Raw genomic sequence first — 21,665 nt, 5'->3', positions numbered from 1 at the left:
GAACATTTCAGACTGAAGAGCTTGGGTTTGGCTTCCCTCCCTCTTTTGCAAATATTTATACATTAATAACATACCTGGAAAAAAACCCATAGTGAGGTAGCTGGAATTGTACCAGGATTATATGCTTATGGTTTAATGACAGGTGCCAGCAAAGTTGCATTAAAACACCAACAGATTTTTGCAAAATCCTTTCCTTGTATTCCCCGCTCCTCACTTTAAAACGTTGGTGGGTTTGGTGGAAGAAGGGATTGTGAGCACACTGAGTATTGTGTGGGCAAGGCCTGTGCAACTGGAGTCATAAAACTGTATCTGTGTCACTCATTGCTCTCTGACCCACACCCCACAGTTCTGCCATGCCACTCAGTCCTGACCTGCACCTGTAGCTCCCCACTGCTTTTCCAGTCCCAGGAAGCTCACATAGCCTGCTTATGCTCCTCAGTCCTGACTTGGAGCACAAGAACAATTAGAAAACATGTTTTGTACACCAATCAGCATGTCAACCCAGTGTGTATTTCTTACACACATACTCAGCAATACCCAGTAAGACTCTAATCCTGCAAAATCTTAACACACTTCACTTTAACCATATCAAATCATAGGAGATAATCTTGCTGTATTCATTTTGCTTTTCATTCTCCTAGTTGCCAACACATGTATTTAAAACAAATAGATCTCAAAAGAGAAATATTTGTGTAATAAATGCTTAACTTTGGGCTGTAATGAATGACAAATTTTTTATAAGGGCTGTGCTTATCCAGCCATAAGTGTGTGTGTGTGTGGGGGGGGGGGAGGGAGTTTTTGAGAAATAAGGGGGGAAGAGAGGGGAAAGACCATAGTTTATACAGTTTAGCAGCACAAGCTGTTCATTACACCAAGCCCACAAGATGGAGCTCTTCACATCTTCCCCTCTACCAAAACTGCTCTTTAAACAGCGAAAGGAAAAGCAAGCCTGTTTTGCTGAAATGTAATCCAAATACCAAAGATCTTTAAATGTGCATGAAGCAAAGAAAGTTGTGTTTCAAAGGAGCTCCTAATCACTCTGCCTGGTAACTAAAAAATGAGTGCAACAAAGCAGGATTAGGTCTCAGTCTGATCCCAGCCCAGCACACTACAAAGGAATCTTTCTCATATCACTTCTCATTCATCATTGACATACTAGTTGCATCACTGCCTCCATGAGTGTTTGCACAGTGAAAAACGGCCTTTTGGCTTAAGAGCAGTCAGTCCTTTCCTTGCATCTTGCAGAAACAGATTCTTCTGAACACCAGAAGTATGGTCATACAAAATGGTGGGAATGTTTCTTGACAGGGGTAAATCCTTACTTAGCATATAAATGATTATTATAAAACACAGTGCCTACCCTCTGTCCCCAAACACCAGAAAATGGAGTTCATGGACTCTTAGGACCTTGTTTAATTTAATCCATGGGATTCTACTTTGTTACTTACATTCTATACCAATTAATGGTAAAGATGATTATTGTTCTTAAGTATTTGGATTATGATCACAAATTAGAGGCCTCAATCAGAAACTAACTGGATTAGGTATTGCACACGTGCACACACAAACACGTAATCAAAGTGTCCTTGACCCTGAAAACTTGTGGTTTACGCAACTTTTTTATTTCTATCAACTCTTATCCCTAGCCTCCTGAAGGCACAACCCCTAACACCAAGGTGGGGTTTTGGGAGAAGAACATCTCCTGAAAATGCAGAACAGCAGCACAAACTTCCCATGACTTCATGTTGTGCTCCTGGAGTATGGAGCAGCTTCAGGTTATGAAGAACCGGGTCACAATCCCGAGCACAATAGACCGTAATGTTTTTCTGGGGTTTGGAGTTGTGTAACATGTACAGAGTTAGAAAGTTATCAGCACCTCCACAGTATCCCTTCAGCCTGTGATCTTTCAGGCCATGGCTCCTAACAGATTCTATCTGACGCCTTAACTACATTAGTAAGTTACACTGGTACAGCGAAAGGTCTGATTTTAAGCCAAGTTAGGATGTCTACCCTGCACTGTTTGGATTAAAAAGGGGCGAATGGCAATGTGCACTGAAGCACTGTGCTGAAACTCCCCCATGTGGAAATTACAGGCCATGAACTTAAAGGTCCTGAATTCACAAGATTACATCAGTGTGAACTCAGGACCCTTAAGTTTGTGCCTGCAGCTTCTGCACAGGGGGATACAGGACAACACTTTGAGGTACAGAAGTATTCATCTAAACTTGTGGAGGCAGGAATGTAGACATGCCCTAGTTAGCCTGGAGCAACCCTCCATTTGGGAATTCTTATTTTGGCTTCAGAGTGGCTTATTTCAGTTTAGCTTAAATGGTTTCTGAGATGAAAGAGAGGGGGAGTTAGTAATCTTTTCTGGACATTCCAGCCATTCAGTTAACTAAATTGCCTGTATGAGTTAAAACCATAGCCAGCGGCATCTGAAAAGTCTCCAGGAATTCCAAGGAAGCAGGAAATGTTGGCAGGAAGCCAGGAGAGCCAATGAAAACAAAGTGTGGGTTTTTTAACTGGAAGCGGTGATCTTCCTGTGGCAGTCTTTGTGTGACCAGAACAGAGCTGGGAGAGAGATTAAGTGAGCCTGCAAAGACAGGAATGGAGGATTTAGCAACATCCATGCATAGAGAAGGACTAAGCCTTGGAACAACAGATATGTGAGTAGAACAGGGAATGTTTCGTCTCGCCCAGCTCTATTACACAAAGACTGCCACAGGAGGATCAGTGCTTCAAAAACCCACACTCTGTTTTCATTGGCTCTCCTGGCTTCCTGCCAACACTTCCTGCTTCCCTGGAGACTCTCTTGGACCCACTGTCTATGATTTTAACTTGTACAGGCAATTTAGTTAACTGAATGGCTAGCATGTCCAGAAAAAAGTAGTACCCCTCCCATTCATCACAGTTTCCTAGCCAACTTCAGCTAATCCCAGATAACAATGTCCACATACAGCCAACCTTTCGCACCAATCTATTTAAATTAGTTTCAAAACTTTCGTTAGACTGGAGCTACTTTTCATGTAACCAAGCTCTGAATTCCCTGTTTAGGATTTGGTAACATACCAGAATCTATTTTATGAGAAACTACAGAAAGAAGCTTCAGGCTACCAAGAGGAGGATTAATTTGCCAGTAATGAAACTGACATGCCGGGAAAATGTAAAATCAATCTTGCATTTAAAAACAGAATAACAGTGGCCACACGTTCATATTTCTCCCTCTTTTTTGTACTCTCTCTTCCTTTCTTCCCACTGTGAGCTTGTTACCACAGAGTAAGTATTATGCACATTACCCACAAATCTCTGTTCTGTTTAAATTAAAAAAAGAAACTGTTTTTAATCAATCTATTTGCACTGCTCTGTCACAACTCACAAAAGCACTTTGATTTCTTTTCACCGCTCTCAAGAGAATTGAATGCAGATGACTTAAAAAAAAGAATAGAAAGACATAAAGAGTTAACAAGCCCCTGCCAAACTGAGGCAGTGGTAAAAAATAAAAATTAAATTAAATTAAAAGGGGATCAGAATTGTTCCAAGTCTCAATTATCTGTCACATTCTGATCTTGTGATTACTACCCCATCATGGCGGAGGGCCAGGATAATTGCATAGTAATTGTGTTATTAAAAGAACAGGTTGGTCCTTCTGCTCCATTCTTCAGGCCACTCTTGACACCTTCCCATTTGCACCCTGGGATGTGAATGCCAATATGCTGAATGCTGCTCTGAACCATCACTGGAATCTCATCCCAGCCACCTTGGGAACCCAAACATTCAGATCTGGGGGGTTAGTTCAACTCTTGATTAAAAAGAGGGGCTATTTAGCTATTTGCTTCACATGGAATCACAGCAACTCCTCAGATCTAGCAAGTGCTGATTTTTATGTATTTAATTTTTAAGAAGTTCCTGATTCTCAGAGAGTTTTGCCATTGACTTCAGTGGTTGCAGAAGCAGGCCAAGACTTCAGAAAAGGTAGGTACAAATTAGGGATGTAAAAGAGTAGTTGAGTCAACTACTCACTCCCCACCCCCAACCCTTGCTGCCTATATATCAGAGGCAGAAATGGGAGGTGGGAAGCAGGAGCTGATGCTGTGGGGAGCTGGCTTAAAAGCCAGTCCCCCCCAGCACTGTCTCCATGGTGCAGGGCAGAAGGGCCAGAGGCACAGCAGTCAGGAATCTGGTGCATGCCAGGGCTGCCAGGACCTGGACCTACCCTGCTGCAGCTTTGCCTTTTAAATGTAGTAAAAGCCAGACATTTCTTGCTACATGTAAAAGGCAGAGCTGAAGCAGTGGTAGGTCTGGAACCTACCCCAAGCCAGTATTCAGCAACCCCGGCTTGCACTGGGTTTCCTTCTGTGGCTCTGGGTGGCTCTTACTACATTTAAAAAGCAGAGGCGCAGTGGTTCTGGACCTGGCGCAAGCTGGGACTTCTGAGTCCTGGACCTATCCCTGCTGCAGCTCTGCAAACATAATCAGAGCCAGGCTGTCTGTGCACCCAGCTCCTCCTACATTTAAAACTGCAGAGTCACAGCGGGACCCCTTATTGACTAGTCGTGTACTTTATACAAATTGTCTTGAGTACACAATTAGTCAATTACCCATTTCTTAGCCTCCTTAGTACAATAGGGTTCAGTTTTCCATCTGTCAGCCTCTAAGTACTTTACACAGAAGCATGTGCATCCTTATCTCAGTTGCACAGAGTGGGGAAGGAACTTGTCCAAGATCACCCAGCAAGGCAGAAGCAATGCTGGAAATAGAACATTGGCCGTTTTACTGCCAAATCCCTGCTCTGACCACAGGAGCAACCACTGTTACACAGGTCAGGAATGCATAACACCAGACTATCCTACTGTACTCAGATGTACAGCGCTGGCACTACCCACTCTAATGTTTGAATTACTCTCGGTATAAGCTCTATAAACCAATCCTTCAACAGGCGCCTTGGCCCTGTGCACTCTGTTCCGTGTCTTCCAGGGCAGCTTAGAACTGTATTCTTATACACAATGTTTTAAAATCGTTCATGCTCTGCCATACTGGTGAAATGCCTTTCCTCTCCAGCCAAGGCACTCACCTCCCGCTAAAGGCCATAACAAAGGGATATGACACATATTAATACTAAACCGTGTACACCAGGGGTAGGCAACCTGTGGCCTGAGGGCCACATGCGGCACTTCAGGATTCTGTGTGTGGCCCATGAGACATTTTGTTTACCGCTGTCCATGCACAGTGTTGTCAGATTATGCTGATTTCCATCCGTATTTTTTTCCCTACTAGTATTGCTAAAAGGGACACACACATAAAGTGAGAACACATGAAGTGAGGAGTGTGCTGATTGCACACAACATTGACTGTCAGAGCCACGCACTCCCTCTACATCCAACCAAAGCGCTATTATGGGTCCCACAAATTCTAGGTACAGAAGTGCAGGTAGCAAAACTACCCTGTCCCAGGTTATAGTCTTGGTGATGACAATCTTGCAGTCCATTGAGAGGAAGGAGGGGCCCTAATGCAGCCCACTCGCTAGCTTAGTTTGACCATTGCTGGGTGTGACGAGGCGAGCCGCCTGCACCCCGCGGAAGCGGACCCGCCCCGCACTGCACCCACGGTCGCCTTCATGCTCCTGGGGGCAGCCCGGGACGCACGAACGGCGTGCGGTCCTTGCACCACTGCCACCGCACAGGCAGGGGTTGGGCTGGAGCGGGATGTCAGCCGGCATGCCGGAGCCAGGCGGGGGGAACTGAAGGCATGACGTGCGCAGTGGTTGACGTCATGCGTCAGGAATGCTGGCGCGGGACATTTAAGCCCAGAGTCAGCAGAGGCTTGGGGAGAGGAGATTCAGCGGAGGCTTGGGAGAGGAGAGACAACAGAGGCAGAGGAGGAGAGACTGCAGAAGCTGAAAAGCATGGCAGCACGGGCTGAGAGAGGGGACGCTCGGGAAAACGGAGTTGGGGACAGGGTTCACGGGAAGAATGGGGTTCGGTGGGAAGGTAAGGGGGGGTAGGAAGTAGCCCAGGGCGGGGCGTGGAGTCGGTGAACCGGTGAGTTTCGGGCATTGGCCCCACCAGTTGGACAGGTCCGCACAAACTTGTCCTCAGGGCCCTGGGCTGGGGTCCAGGAGAGAGGGCGGGCCCGGACCCCCCTATTCCCCGCAAACCAGGGTCTCAGGCACATCTCATGTCTGAACGGTACTAGCGAGAAGTGTTAAGAACCTACGCTGATCAAGGAGAATACTAAGGGGTGTGGACCTTCAACCCCTACATTGGGTTACACTCTTTAAGCACTAATACAGACTTCATGGGAAAAAAGATAAAAGATATGGATTTTTGGTTTGGGATGTAGAACTCCCTACTGGCAATCAGGCTAAGGACGAGCCTTGTACACTTGAAAAGCCATCCCTTCACATAGCCTTTCCCCACCAGGTGGAGCTGAAGCAAGCATTGCCTGTGTTCACCTGAGAGATGGCAACCAGCAGCTAACAGCAAAAAATGGGGAGAACTCAGGTCCTACCTTCATCATGAATCCTAATCACTTGCTGATGTAAACAAAGTCAAATACTGTGGTGTCAGGTGTTTTAGAAATGCAAGGCAGATCGTCTGTGGCTGACGGCCAGTTAGAGATCTAATTCCAGATGTGTTTGCTAACAGCTTTGGAGATGATCTCATGAATTACTTAACATAGGGAAAAACAATGAGGACTCCTATGGCCCCCTAGGGCACATAGCTACACAGTAGGGAAAAAGTTAAATTAAGCTATGCAACTTGAGCTATGTCAATTGTGGAGCTGAAGTCAAAATAACTTAACTCGGCTTTTACACTCTCCCTCTGACTTCCCTTGCTCTTTGTAAAATGAGGGTTACAGGAGTCAGAGTAAGAAGTCCTCCAGCTCATCATTATTTTGAAATAACGGCTGGCAGTATAGACATGCTCTTTCTTATTGCAGAATAAGGTTAGTTATTCTGAAATAATGCTGCTGTGTAGACATAGCCTTCGAGACCCAATAGATTTATTAGGGCATAAGCTTTTGTGAGTAAAACCCAATTCATCAGATGAATTGGAGTAGAAGTTACAGAAGCAGGGGTGAGACATAAGGAAGAAATTGTTTGTGTTAATGAAGCTAATCAAGTCAAGGTGGGCCATTGATAGTGTTTGGTGTAGAGATGTGACTATCCACAGAGGGGAAATTGCCTTTGTAATGCATTAACCAGTTGAGATCCTTACTCTTTCCTAAGTTGATAGTGTTGAATTTGAAAAAGAATTCCAGCTCAGCTATCTCCCTTTGTAACTGTTTTCTGAAATTCTTTTGTAGAAGGATGGCTACTTTCAAATCCATTACTTCATGTTCAGGGAAGTTAAAATGTTTCCCTACAGGTTTGTGTGTGTTACCATTCCTGATGTCTGATTTGTGTCCATTTATCTTTTGTCACAGAGACTTTCTGGTTTGGCAATATACATGGCAGAGGGGCATTGCTAAGGTATCACAAGACTTTTTCTTGTTTTTGCCAGTACAGACTAACATGTCCATCCCTCTAAGATTTTTAACATAAGGAAGTTTATGGTTTTATGGTAGGGACCTTATTTAAACCAAAACTATTATTTTAGGAACTCAGTTCTTCAAATGGGAGTTAGTTTCCATGCGCCCAGCAATTCTGTGAAATATGCTGCAATGCATTTAGCTAGAAGATATATGAGGTCCGTGATTTAAGCTGGTTGACTGTATAATCTGTGCTCAGAGGGGAGAATTTATAAGTGGAGTCTGCTCCACCTGGGCAACAGAAGGCAGAAACTTTTCTCCTATGATTATCTACAGAAAGATCACTTCTGTCCATAGGGTCCTGATTTCCTGACAGTGGGTATTCTCAGCATGATGTATCGCACTGACGAACACTGGGTACATTTACTAAAGCCTGGTGCATTACCATTAAAATCTATTTTTGGAAAGTATTACACTTATGAACAGCATGACTCCATCTTTCCAAACCCACCTAGTCCAAGGATTTCATCAGCACAGAATACCTTTGTCCTTTAAAGGCATCAGAACTCCATTCTAGCTCCTTTTAAAAATCTGATTATGGCCAGAAGAGTGAGTCTGTAAGAATGACATTATGTGCGGGCGTGGAGGAGAATCTATATTCTCCTGGTGATTCCATAGACAATTTACTCATTTTTAAGTCAGAGGATGCTTTTTCCAAATACCAGCAACACACATTTCCCCCTTGTGATCTGAGAATTCACCCAGGTCTTTAACCTCATGCATCATTCTCAGCCAGGAGAATTCTGCCATTGGAATTCAACTGACAATTCTATTGCTGATGCACAAGGCAGAATGGAATCTGTCTCATGTTCTCCTAGCTCTAGTGACATTGCAGGGCTAACAGAGATAAACATGCATTTGTATTAGTAAAAGCTGGAGACAGGACTCAAAGACATGTAGGGACATGTGTCACCATGTGTGCATGCACACATGTGTGAGAGAACACATGCTTGTGTGAAACATGGTTGGTTTAAAAGTAACGGGAGACCAGGATAACCAATACAATATTTTGGAATCTCTGGAGAAACTTAAGTCCTCTAGACTCCCATAATCAGTGATCGACTCTTCCCCATGGCTTCTTTAATCTTGCCTCCCAAAACATCTCAATTCATTTTTGACTCACTTCTGGGCACCCTTACTCCACCATGGCTTGATCCCTGGAACCTTAATCTCTCTGGGTATGTCTACACTACAGAGTTAGTTCGAACTAACTTAGTTTGAATTAGTTAATTCGAACTAAGCTAATTCGAACTAATGCATCTAGAACTAAAAACTAGTTAGAATTAGCGTTTTGCTAATTCGAACTAGCAAGTCCACATTGAGTGGACCCTGAACAGGACTTAAGGATGGCCGGAAGCAGTGCAGGCAGGGCATCAGAGGAGGACTTAGAGCGTGGAGATGCTGTGTCAGGCTAGCCGAGGGCTGCGCTTAAAGGGTCCCAACCCCCACCCCGGACAGACAGTTCTCAGGGGTGCCCCGCTTGCAAAGCAGTCCTGGCTTGGAGTGCCCGGAGTACCCACACTGGGCACATCACACCACTCGGCCATCAGCCCGGCTGCACTTGCCGCAGGCTGCCATCTGGGGAGAGGGGGCAATTGGGGGGCTGCAGGAGAGCTTCCACCCCCAGAAGCCTGCAGAGCCAGCCCGGTCCTCCCCATCGGGGGCTCGTACCCCATTCCTCCCTCACCTCCTTCCACTTACCCTTCCCTAGCCCCCCTTCTTATTGATGTACAAAATAAAGATAACGTTTCTTCCAACATTGACTCTGTCTTTATTGAACAAAACTGGGGGAGACTGGGAAAAGGAGGTGGGAGAGGGGAAGTGAAAGGCTGGGAGAGGGGAGGGCAACTAACATGATCAGGGGTTGGGAACAGGTCCCAGATGAAGAGAGGCTACAGAGACTGGGACTGTTCAGCTTAGAAAAGAGGAGATGGAGCGGGGACAGGATAGAGGTCTCTAAAAGCAGGGGTTGGATGGAGAGGGTGCACACAGAAAAGTTCTTCATGAGTTCCCATAAAGAAGGACTAGAGGACACCAAAGGAAAGGAATGGGTAGCAGGCTTGAAACTAGTAAGAGAAAGTTGTTCTTCAGAAAGCAAATGGAACCTGTGGAACTCCTTGCTGCAGGAGGCTGTGAAGGCTACAACTAGAACAGAGTTTAAAGGGAAGTGAGATCAAGTCATGGAGGTTGGGTCCATGGAGTAGTCTCAGCCAGGGGGTAGGAGTGGTGTCCCTGCCCAAAGTTTGTGGAAGGCTGGAGAGGGATGGCACAAGACAAATGGCTTGGTCACTGTCTTCGGTCCATCCCCTCCAGGGTTCCTAGGGTTGGCCGCTGTTGGCAGAGAGGCTACTGGGCTAGATGGACCTTTGGTCTGACCCAGGATGGCCATTGTAAGCTCAGGGATCAGGGTCGGGGGTCTCAGTGGACCCCCTTGATTTTCATGCACACCTGCTCCTGGGTGGCCAGGCTGGCAGCTCTCCTGCCCTAGACGGCCACTTTCCTGTGCCTAGTGCGGAGATCGTGGACGAGGTCCACGATGTCCGCACTAGCCCAGGAAGGTGCCCGCCTCTTGCGGTCCCGGGCAAGCTCCCGGGAGCCGCCAGCCTGGTCCCGGGAAGAGGGGGTGGGCTGGAGGACATCGGGTGGGTGGCTCTGTGCCGTGCCAGGTGCAGGGTCTGCTGGCTGGGTGCTGGCAGGCTTGCACCTGGCACGGGCACCGTAGCCAGCCCGTGCCCCTGTAAGGGGTCCGGGGCCGGGAGGGGGGCATAAAGTTTCCCTGGTGTTGGCCGGAGTGGCCACCAGGGAAACCTGGGGAGGGCTAGCCTCCCACTAGTTCGAATTAAGGGGCTACTCACCCCTTAATTCGAACTAGTAAGTTTGAACTAGGCTTAATCCTCGTAAAATGAGGTTTTCCTAGTTCGAACTAAGCGCTCCGCTAGTTCGATTCAAATTCGAACTAGCGGAGCGCTAGTGTAGCGCCTATGAATGTTAGTTCGAACTAACGTCCGTTAGTTCAAACTAACATTGTAGTGTAGACATACCCTCTGTGTGTGCAAGTGACATGAGACACAAAATGAAGGTAGTTGGGAGCTTGCTCTCTGCTCCAGGAGCTGGTTGGGCAGTTTGGAGTCCTTTCCTGCCTGGATAATGGAAGCTTCAGAAAAAAGTTGACCTCAATAGTATAAAAACTCTAGCTGCTACTTCTCTAGATACTCTGACAACCAGGCAAGTCAAAATCTGCTCTAATCTGAGATACCAAAGGCATCAGGGTTTGAACAAGAGGGGGAAAAAAGGCTCTTTAGCATAGGGATACATGAAGTCTTTTGAAATCCATGCAGTATTGTTCTCTCCAACTGGCCTTCATTTCAGAACATAAAACTATCATTTTGAATCTATAAAAACACCTGCTCATTTTTCCATCTACGCCCGATGCTTGCACCAATTTTGATGCCAATCATTTGGGGTTGGGAGTGAGGGAGTGTTCCCCTCCTGGGGTTTCTGCTCTATGACCTCAGTTATAAATGGATCCTGAGACTATCACTGCATCTGACACACCAAAAAGTCAGGAGGTTTCCAATGCTCAGTCCCAGAAGGGATGAGGGCCTCCCTTAAGGAAGATTTCCCAACTTCAGGATGACATCTCTGCCTGCACTGCAGTCTGACAAAGCAACTGCAATGTGCACACAAGACAGTTCCTTGCATTGCAGGTGGGAACACCCAGGGCCATATTCATCCTAGGTGTAAATTGGTTGTTTACAGTGGAACAAGAAAAGGGTGGATGTGAGATGTTGATTTTACTGGAGTGATACCAGGGATGAATTTGGCCCTCTATCACAAGGATGCCCACTATGCTCTCCCTAATAGTGGTGTAGGAGAGGCTTGTGGAATCAATACAGCACTTCCGCTTCTAACACTATCAGATGGGACACTTTTGCAGCATTAAAATAATGGCACAACACCTAATATTTAAAGAGAAAAAAGACAACCCACCTTAAAATGAAGGAGACATATTCAGCATTCAGGCTCTCCAGTGAGAGTCCAGAATAGCTAAGAGAGCCATTATAGATTCATGCTGAAGTGAAAAATCGGAAGCTAGCATGTGACAGAAGTCACTGAGTGTCACTCATTGCCTTGTTGCTGATCCTGAAACTCTTCCAAGGACTTATCCTGAAGCTTTCTGTGCTTCCCTTAGATGTGAAGTTTATATGTACAAGAAGATCCACAATACACAACACTCTCACCACTTTCCCTTTCCCAATTTGCAGCAATGCACACATTTGCATTTGCTCTGGGTTTTGTTTATTAAAGCATTTTGGAGCCCGTGAAAGTAAGGGACCAAAAATGCAGGATGGAATGAACTGGACAACTTGCACAAAGGTCCTTATCCAGCTCTAACCAATGCCTCTTACTCCCTATTTCAGCCCTGGGCTCCCCCAAGAGCCCTGCCAGTGCTCCTTACTCCTGCCCTGCAGCCCCTTGCTATTCCAGCCATGGGCTCCCTACAAAGTCGTGACAGTGCCCCTCAGCCCTGCCCTGCAGTTCCCCTGCTATTCCCGGCCTGGGCTCCCCACACAGCTCTGCCAGTGCCCCACACTTCCCTGCAGCCCCCCTGCTGTTCCAGCCCTGGGCTCCCCACACAGCTCTGCCAGTGCCCCTCACTTCCCTGCTGCCCCCCTGCTGTTCCAGCCCTGGGCTCCCCACACAGCTCTGCCTGTGCCCCTCACTCCTGCTCTGCAACCCCCTGCTATTCCAGCCCTGGGCTCCCCACACAGCTCTGCCAGTGCCCCTCACTTCCCTGCTGCCCCCCTGCTGTTCCAGCCCTGGGCTCCCCACACAGCCCTACCTGTGCCCCTCACTCCTGCTCTGCAGCCCCCTCTGCTATTCCAGACTTAACCTTTCTTTAGCAGAGCTGAGTATTTGTATTGATCTGGGTGCAGGCCTTGTGACGGAGAGTGCCCAGAGGAGGCCTGCTCCAACGGTGCAGTGCTGATGCAGGCAGGCAGTATTGTTTTCCCCTTAAAAGACCAATTTTAAAGCTTAATCTTCTGTGGTGATTTGAGCGGGGGAATACTGCTAAGGGTTTGTTTGTGCCATTTAGCCACAGCCCAGGGGAATGAGCAATGTGCAGTGGCACCGCTCCAAGAGAAGCTGGGGAAGGGGCCGTCCTCATAGACACATCTATTTTAAGAGGATATCCTTTGCTTCCCTGGTGTATCCAACCTACCCCACAGGCCAGTGGGGACAGGGGGCTGTTTCTTTGGGCTGCAGTTCACTCCCAGAAGTGCACTGAGGGAAGAAATGCTATAGCCCCTTGAATTTAGGGATTGCAATTGGTGCACGAATGAGGGGAAGTTTCCTCTTACCCCACCTTATGTACCTACGTAAGGGATGAAGACACTCTGGTCTCAATGAAGTAAGATCCAAAACCTCTTTCTCCCTCCCCCCCAGGCACACGGGGACTTCTCCAGTTTGAACCTCTGGTTAACAGCCTAAGGCCATCTACAGCTACTGCATCTCTCCCTATCCTTGCTTATCGGCATTCCTCAGCCAGAATAACATCACTCACAGGGAATGATTAGAGGAAGAGTGAGACCAGATGGGGCAGGCAGAAAGGCTTGACAAACAGAGAGGAAGGTGAGAGATGGCTAGCCAGTACATTGGAGAACAAGTGCAGAGAAAAAGTGAAGACAGGAGAGAGACACAGAGGTGCAGTGAGATGCAGTAGCCCGGCAGAGAGATGCAATAATAGAATAGCTCAAAGCCATAGGATGCTGGAAGGGGGAGCTCATCCCACATGTAAAAGCTCATCAGCTTCTGGCACTTGTGCTGCAGACAGAGCTTGCTGCTAGCTGCCACCTCCCGATATTCCCTTCTCTGCCAGCTGCCACATTAAAACCCTCCCCTGCATCAGGCCTGGGGCGCCTCAATATATCCTACCTTGGCTGTCACCCATGCTGCTCCAAAAGCTTTTTCCAGTGCCCCTGCCTCCAGTGGGGGCTGGTGGGGAGTTTGGAGCTGGAAAGAGAACAGTTTTGAAGTTGTAAATACCACCATTTCTGGCACCCCAGGTGGCGAGAGAACAATCAGCTCCAAAGGAGTGGGAGGCCTGTTTTTGTTTTGTTATTTAATTGGACGCTACAAGGCAATAGCAGGCTGCTGCACGGCTGTGCTAAGAGAGTCTCATGTTAATAGCTATTTCCCATCACTTTAGAAGATGACAACTGTATCTCAGCTGGGAGTTTTGTTTTTTTCTGACAAGATGCAAGAGTCTGATAATCTTAGCATGCAGGAACGACCATGCTGTGTCCATCAAGTCCTATATCCTGGATCCGGCAGGGCCCAGTGGCTGATGCTTTAAGGTGAAAATTCTAAAAAATGCACTAGAATCAGTTGTCAAATGCAGTTTATGGGGATTATGAGGGAAGGAGTGAATTTTTTCTGACCACAGTGCTACCCAAAGCTGACAACCTGATGAATCAGATGGTACAGGGATGAGATTGACACAAATGCTTTGAGAGACTAGCCATCAAATGTTTGCCATCTGAAAAATACTTTTTAAAAATTCACCAGTTACTCCCCCTAACACTCCTGTATGGTACATTAGTATTATCCCCATTTTCCAGATGTGAAAACTGAGGCACAGAGTGGGGATGCAACTTGCCCCAAATTTGCATAGCACACTGGCATCAGGGTTACATTTTCCTGGCTCAGAACACTTGTCACCCAAGAGAACAGTCCCGTCACAGACATGATTCCGAAGAGGCCCAGGAGTGAGCAATGAAAGACGAGGCTCTAGGAAGTGAACTGATACCATTCAGAGCAGTTAGCTCTTTAAAGTTGGCTTTAGCCAAGGTTCACTGGGACAGTGGTAGAGGCTGAGAGCTGATTGCCCTGATGCTTGTCCCACCCTGGGGCGGATAGAGTTTCTGCACCAATACCAAATCTGCATGGGGCTCTGGCTGAAATATCCAGGGCCGTGTCCAGACTCAGGGGTTTTTTCGGGAAAAGTAGCCTTTTCCCGAAAAAACTTCCCCTGCGTCCAGACTCAAGCCGCGTTCTTTCGAAATAATTTCGAAAGAACGTGGCTTTTCTTTCGATGGCGGTAAACCTCGTTTCACGAGGAAGAACGCCTTCTTTCGAAAGTTCCTCTTTCGAAAGAAGGCGTTCTTCAATGTAAAAAGGGCTTCTTCAAAAGAGAGCATCCAGACTCGCTGGGTGCTCTCTTTCGAAAAAGCGGATTGCTCTTTCGAAAGATCCGCTTCGAAAGAAGCCTGCAGTCTAGACATAGCCCAGGATACTGCAGGGGGGCTGACAGGGAGGTGGAAAGAGGAATGACGTGGAGGCACTGGGGTGTGACGCTTGTGTTTGACCTGCAATATAGCTAACCACAAAATCAATCTACCAGCTGTAGCTACCTATTCCTCCACCCCTCTATCTGGCCATCTTTTTGCTATAACAACTATTATTTCTTTGTCCATCCACTGTACCTATCTGTCCATCCTCCTTGCTGTATCTATTCCTTTGTCCCTCTACTGCAGTGTTTCCCAATTGGTGCTCCGGGGAACCCTGGGGTTCCGCGGAGCAAAATGAGGGGTTCCGCGAGGAGCCGGCGCTCCCCCGTCCTCTCTGAAAAAGAGAGAGAAAGCCAGCTGGCCGGCAGAGGCATGGGGGGCGAGTTATGTGGGCTTGTGGTGCTCATGCTCCAGCAATATTTGGAGCTGGAGCAGGTCCTGACTCCCCTTCCCCCTCGCACATCCTCCCACCCCGGCCCCAGAGTGTCTCTCCCCTGTCCCGGCCCTGGCCCTGTCATGCACAACCTTCACTGAGCTCCCCCTTGCTGGCTGCTGCTGCCCTGCGCAGCACGCTCAAACCAGTGGATGGGGACACACCCGGACGTGACGTAACATCATGGCCCGGGATTTTAAACCTGCTGGGTGCTGTATAGTGCCACATGGCTGAGTTGCGGGTTTGGAGTCTGGGGACAGAGCACAGACTCCGGCCCCGCAAAGTGGAAGGCAGAAGGTACGGGAGAGGGAGAGGGAAAGGGAGGGGGAGGGGATTGTGCAGAGGGAAAGGGGAAGGGCTGGGAGAGGAAGGTGCTTGTACGGAGGGGAAGGGGAAGGCACCAAATGGACACGGGTGGAGGAGAGACAAATGCCAGGGGGCCAAGTGCAGACAATGAGGAAAAGGGCAGGAGGGGAGGTGTCAGTGGGAGGGGGAGAGGGTGATGCTGGGAGGGGACAGGATAAGGGCATTGGGGGCTAGAGGGGTGAGGGGAAGTGCTGGGAGAAGGCTTGAAAGAAGGGGTGGGCATGAGGAAGGCCGGGATGTAGCAAGTCATGTGTGAGGGCATGGGGCATGAGGGGAATGGGGGCAGAGGGTGGTGAGGGGTGGGCATCAGGGAAAAAGGGGGCAGGGGAAGTGAGGGAAGGGTGACGCACCAGGAGGGTGCAGGGGTAAGGGAAGGTGCAGGTGCCAAGGGATTCTGGGGGTGAAGCAGAAGGGCAGATACCTGCAGGGGAGGGACCAGCACCAGAGGAGAGACGCAGGGCAGGTTTGTAGAGGGAGGTGTTAGAAGAGGGGGTGAGGAGGGGTAGCTCACATGATCAGAATGGGGCTACTGGAGGAGAGAAGGGCAGGTGAAGTGGGGGAGGTTGCAGGAGGGATGAGGACAGTGAGAAGAGCAGGAGTGAGGACAGCAGAGGAGGGTGCGGAGTGGGGGTGCAGCAGGCACCAGGGGAGCTGATGGAGCAAGGGGAGGAGACATTGCAGCAGAGGGAAAAGGTAGAGGTTTAAAAATATTTATTAATAACTTGGGTAGCACATCCAAACAAGCCACATGAACTCAGTACTGGTGCAGAACACAAAATTCATTTTGCTCATCTGAGGAAACTCTTAGGCTATGTCTACACTGGTTGTTTCTTGCACAAGAACATCTTGTGCAAGAGTTCTTGTGCAAGAACACATCCACACTGCCATGTGCGAGCTGTGCTTTTGCACAAGAGCGTCTATGGCAGTGTAGACGCTCTCTTGCCCAAGAAAGTGCCGATGGCCATTTTAGCCATAGGGCTTTCTTGCGCAAGAAATTCATGTTGCCTGTCTACACTGGCCTCTTCCGCAAGAATAGTTGCGCAAAAGGGCTTATTCCAGAGCGGGAGCATCGTAGTTCTTGCGCAAGAAGCCCTGATTTCATAAATGAGACTGACAGTGTACTTGCGCAAGAACACATGGCCAGCGTAGACAGGCAGCAAATTTTGGCGCAAGATTGTGCCAGTGTAGACACAGCCAAAGGGAGGGAGGAAGGCAGAGGCAGGGAATCAGCGCTGGCTCAGCATGTCTGCATGGTTTGGGGGAAGGTGCAGGGAAATTAAGCTCAGCTGAGTTGCAGAGTGGGGAGGTCCGGGGAGCTGGACTGGGTTGGGCTGTGGGGTGGGGTTGGGGGTGTGTGTGTGTAGCTCAGAGCTCAGTTTGGCTGCAGGAGGAGGGAGGTGCCGGGAACCGGGGCTAGACTCAAGGGGAGGGAGGGGCAGGGAATTGGCACTTGGCTCAGCAGTTTTGTGGGGCTTGGAGGAGGTGCAGGGAACCAGTGGCTCAGCTGTGCTGTGGGGGAGGCATGCAGGGAACCAGTGCAGGGCTCAGCTGGGCTGAGGTGGATGGGGGAGGGCATGCAGAAAAGATGGGCAGCTCAGCTGGGCTGTGAGGAGCTGCAGGGAACTGGTGATGCGCTCCCTTGGATTGTGGGGGATGGTTTTGGGGGAGGTGCAGGGAACTAGCAGGGGCGGGCAGCTCAGTTGGGTTGCAGGGGATAGAGGTGCAAAGAAGCCTAGTGGGGACGGGGGACGGGGGAAACCAGGAGCCCTGAAATGACCTCCCCTGGTCCAAAAATTCCTCATCTGGGACCAGTCAGGGCCAGAGGGTGCCAGATCACGAAGGTCCAACTCCTATCCAAGTCCGCTCCTTGCACTCTCCCTCGTAGCCAGACACCCTACCCCCAACTTGCTTCTGCACCCTACCTACCACCCAGACCTTGCTCCCTTCCGTCCCCCACCTCCTTCCCAGATCCTGCACCCCATCCCTATCCCGCTCCTTGGCAGCCCTGCCATCCACCCTAGCACCGCCCTGGCCCCAGCACCTTGCCTCATACCCCAAGACTCAGCAGCACCCTGATCCTTGTCCCAGCACCCTGCCAGTCACCCTAGTGCCCAGCAGGACCATGTCCCTGACCCCAGCACCTTGCCCCAGCATCCCACCACCTGAGCCAGCATCCTTCCACCCAGCAGCACCCTCTCCCCAGCCCCAGCACCCACTAGCACTCTGTCCCGTACCCCCACCAGCACATTTGGGACCACAACAGTGAGTCTTGGGGGTTTTTTGGAGGAGCTTTTTTTTTTGTTTTTTGCATCTCACTTGTGTGGCCCCAACTGACTTTTCTGTGGGTCAGTGACCTTTGACTCAAAACAGGTTCCTCACCCCTCTCATATATAAAGACAATGCTAAAACCTTTTGAGTTTGACATAATATTTTATTTAAAAATGAAGCCTGGCCAACAAGCCCCCAATTGGGACCAAACCCCCATTTCACTGCAGCATCATAACAATCCTGCACCACCTGACCCCAAATCTGAGCCTATCATACACTGGAACCCCCTGTCCTGAGCCTCTTACATCCCCACACTCCTGCATCCCCACATCCTCAGTCTTCTGCCACAACATTCCTCCACCATCCACACATCACAAATCTGTGTCCTGAGCCCATCATACTCACAACCTTCTTGACATGAGTCCCTCACATATCCAGCCCAAACTCCCAAACCCTCACATCCACAAGCCCTGGCTTGGTCAGCACCCCAACCTTCCACCTGAGCCCAACACTCCCCAGCCTAGAGCCTCCTCCCCGAGCCAACAGCCCCTTCTCCTGCATCCAAATTCCCTCCCAGAGCTTGTACTTCTTACCCCTTCCCACACCCAAATCCCTCATTCCCACCCCACACCTCACTCTCACTAGGTCGAGACAGGTATAAGGGCTGGGGATAGCAAATGATGGAGAGGAGGGGAACAGAGCAGATGAGGCCTCACAGAAGAGAGGTGGGGGGGGGTGTCTCGGGGAAGGAATGTGATTTTCATGAATTGGTGGGTCCCTCTCTCCTGCTCCCCTCCCTTTTTTTTCCTTGGCAAACCTAGGGGTTCCTTGAAATTCTGAAAAGCTGAAAAGGGTTCCTCAGCCAAATAAAATTGGGAAACACTGCTCTATTGTATCTCTTTCTCCATCTGTCTATTATATCTATTTCCCTCCACCCTCTTTCCTGATTTGTGTTTCCTTTTTATCTATTGCTTCTCCCCTCTATTGTATCTTTCTGTCCATCTTTCAATTGTGTCCACTATCTCTCTGTCCCTCTATTATATCGATCATTTCCTCCAACTTGAATTGATCTCTCCTGCTGTCCCTCTATTATGGTGTTTAGCTACCTGTAGTATCTATTTGTCAATCTACCATAGAGCAAGTGCCTATAGTTTACCGGCCTGTTTCCTTCTCCCCTTCTGAACGTGAAATAATGAGAAAGTTGCCTTGTTACGGAGGGTGTCTGTGTATGCGCTAGAAAACCAGGAGCCTCGAGTTGTCAGCCAGGGAAATTCTCATCTTCTCTTCACACTAGTTTGGCCTCATTTATTTGAGGATGCAGCTGCTTTTAGTGTACATTATTAAAAAGCATAAAAAACCAACCAGCCTGCAAAAGGCCAGGCAAAGAAAACACAAAGAACAGAAGGACTCTCTGCTAATGATTATCTGAGATTTGCCCAGGGCTGGCGGGTAGGAAACAGGTTTGTGATTGCATCCCATGGCCCACAGTATCCTACATGGGGATTTTTTTCAAATATTTTCCTGCCTTTGGACATTCAGAGGAAAATAAAACATTAAGGTAATGGTTTTACTGGGACATTAAAAAGGTGTAAAGTGCCAGTATTAAAACTTCTAGCATCTGCTGCCTCCCATCTAACCCTTTAACTGAAGGTGTAGTACCAGCACAGTCTGCTATATTCCTACCACCTTTTCCTGTGTGCTGCATTTCAACCTTCCTGCCTTCTCCCTCCTGCATGCTGACTTTATCCCTGCTCCTGGATTGTTTCCCCCTCAGTCTGGTTTGGGGCACGGGGCCTGTCAGAGCTGTTCTTCACTTTGGAACTCCAAGCACAGAAGATGGGGCCCGCAAGAGACCTTAAATACCTTTCCTCTATAGGCTCTGCTTACGAAAACTCACCAGTGTCACAGATTTACTGACTTTGGGGGGTAGCTGCCACCACCAAGTGGAACAAAAGAAAAAAAACTTTCTTCTTGAACCGAGGAAGAAAGCACTTGGACTTCCTTCCCTTCTGCCACAAGGGAGCTTGAAAAAACAAACAAAAGAAAACAAACTGTATCTCTCATAGATGACCTGTCAGGCTAGGCAGACACACACACAGACCTCCTTTTCCTTTCCAGGACACAAAAATCAAATCATGGTCTTAAAAGGGGTGATTTTATTAACACAAAAGAAAAAAGATGTACTTGATAAAACATACTTGGTTGTTAGGTGTTACACAGCAACTGAGTAAAACAAATTAAAACACAGAGAAAATCTCTGGGTATGCTCTTAGGTAGTGAATGGGGGAGGGAAGGCATAGATTCACACAAAGAAGCTTAATCAAAAGAACAAAACAAAGAAAAATGCCCTGATCATGACTAAATACACATTTCCCCTTTATTTTCTCACAATCCCTTCCTGGTTTAGTCCACTTCCATGCCTTGAATTCCTTGGAGGCATGGTAGTCCTGCCTGAATTTTTCATGGTAGTCCTGCCTGGACATGGGAGTCCTGCTGTTCTTTTTCAAGATATGAGAAGTCATTCTTCTGCTCCACTCTGCACTAATTAGGCCTCAATTAGAGTATTGTGTCCAGTTCTGGGGACCACATTTCAAGAAAGATGTAGAGAAATTGGAGAAAGTCCAGAGAAGAGCAACAAGAATGATTAAAGGTCTAGAGAACATGACCTATGAATGAAGACTGAAAGAATTGGGCTTGTTTAGTTTGGAAAGGAGAAGACTGAGAGGGGACATGATAGCAGTTTTCAGGTATCTAAAAGGGTGTCACAAGGAGGAGGGAGAAAAATTGTTCTCCTTGGCCTCTGAGGATAGAACAAGAAGCAAAGGGCCTAAACTGCAGCCGAGGTTTAGGTTGGAAATTAGGAAAAAGTTCCTAACTGTTAGGGTGGTGAAACACTGGAATAAATAGGTTGTGGAATCTCCATCACTGGAGATATTTAAGAGCAGGTTACATAGACATCTATCAGAGATGGTCAATGGTACTGGGTCTTGCCATGAGGGAAAGGGATTGGACTTGATGGCTTCTCGAGAGCCCTTCCAGTTCTAGTGTTCTATGATTCTATAAACTCCTGGCTTAACTCCCCCACAAAGAAAACAGGCAAGGTATCTTACAGAATTCAAATTTCAAAACTGTATCCCATTGGTTTTCTGGCTCTCTGCCAACTCCCGTGCTACCTACTTGAGTTTAACTCGTTAGTCACTGAGTGCTGGCCAGCACTCCTCCTGTCCATCACACCAACCTAGACCTCCCCCACTGCAACCTGAGACCATTGCTCCTTATTCTGTCATCTGTCACCAAGAACAGCCTCTCTCCCTTCTCTTTGGAACCTCCCTTCAGGTAGTTAAAAGCTGCTATCAAATCTCCCCTCACACTTCTCTTCCCATCTAGCAATGTGAATGTGGTAACTGAGCAGCAAGGTAGCACTTGAGACTCCATTGTGATCCTTACCCATACTTTGGAGGCCATGGCAGCCTCATTTAACCCATGAAGTACACTACATTGCATCTTCTGAGAGGAAAAGAGATGATGTCCTAAAACCCAGCAGCAGCTCAGCAATTAAGATTCTGTCTGGTCCACTTAAAGTTAAGACATTAAGCTAATTTTTTTTGGTTTAATTTCCACCCATTAAAGTTTGCCTGAAATATCATGACAAGCTTTATTTATCTTATTAAGTACACTACATTAACCTTGCAAGTATGCTAATGGACAAAAAGTGCTGTCTCAACAACTTACTACAATAGGAAATTAACCATGTTCATCAGAGAGAGTTTAATTAT

General features: G+C 48.0%; 1 protein-coding gene across 11 annotated transcripts in view; it reads right to left on the bottom strand.

Moving 5' to 3' along the window:
- LSAMP (limbic system associated membrane protein) overlaps positions 1-21,665 on the bottom strand; it is a 1,540,275-nt gene that overhangs the window by 148,212 nt on the left and 1,370,398 nt on the right. For 9 of the 11 annotated variants that reach the window (XM_075906335.1, XM_075906328.1, XM_075906364.1 and 6 more), the window contains one exon: positions 13,468-13,545. The exons of the other annotated variants lie outside the window; for them this stretch is intronic. In XM_075906335.1, the coding sequence (XP_075762450.1) occupies positions 13,468-13,545 (78 nt within the window). The remainder of the gene's footprint in view (positions 1-13,467; positions 13,546-21,665) is intronic. 11 annotated transcript variants of the gene reach the window in all.

This window comes from Pelodiscus sinensis, chromosome 1, assembly GCF_049634645.1.
Source record: "Pelodiscus sinensis isolate JC-2024 chromosome 1, ASM4963464v1, whole genome shotgun sequence".
NCBI lineage: Eukaryota > Metazoa > Chordata > Testudines > Trionychidae > Pelodiscus > Pelodiscus sinensis.
Note: the sequence above shows the minus strand (reverse complement) of the source record. Positions and strands in the feature narration are given on the sequence as shown.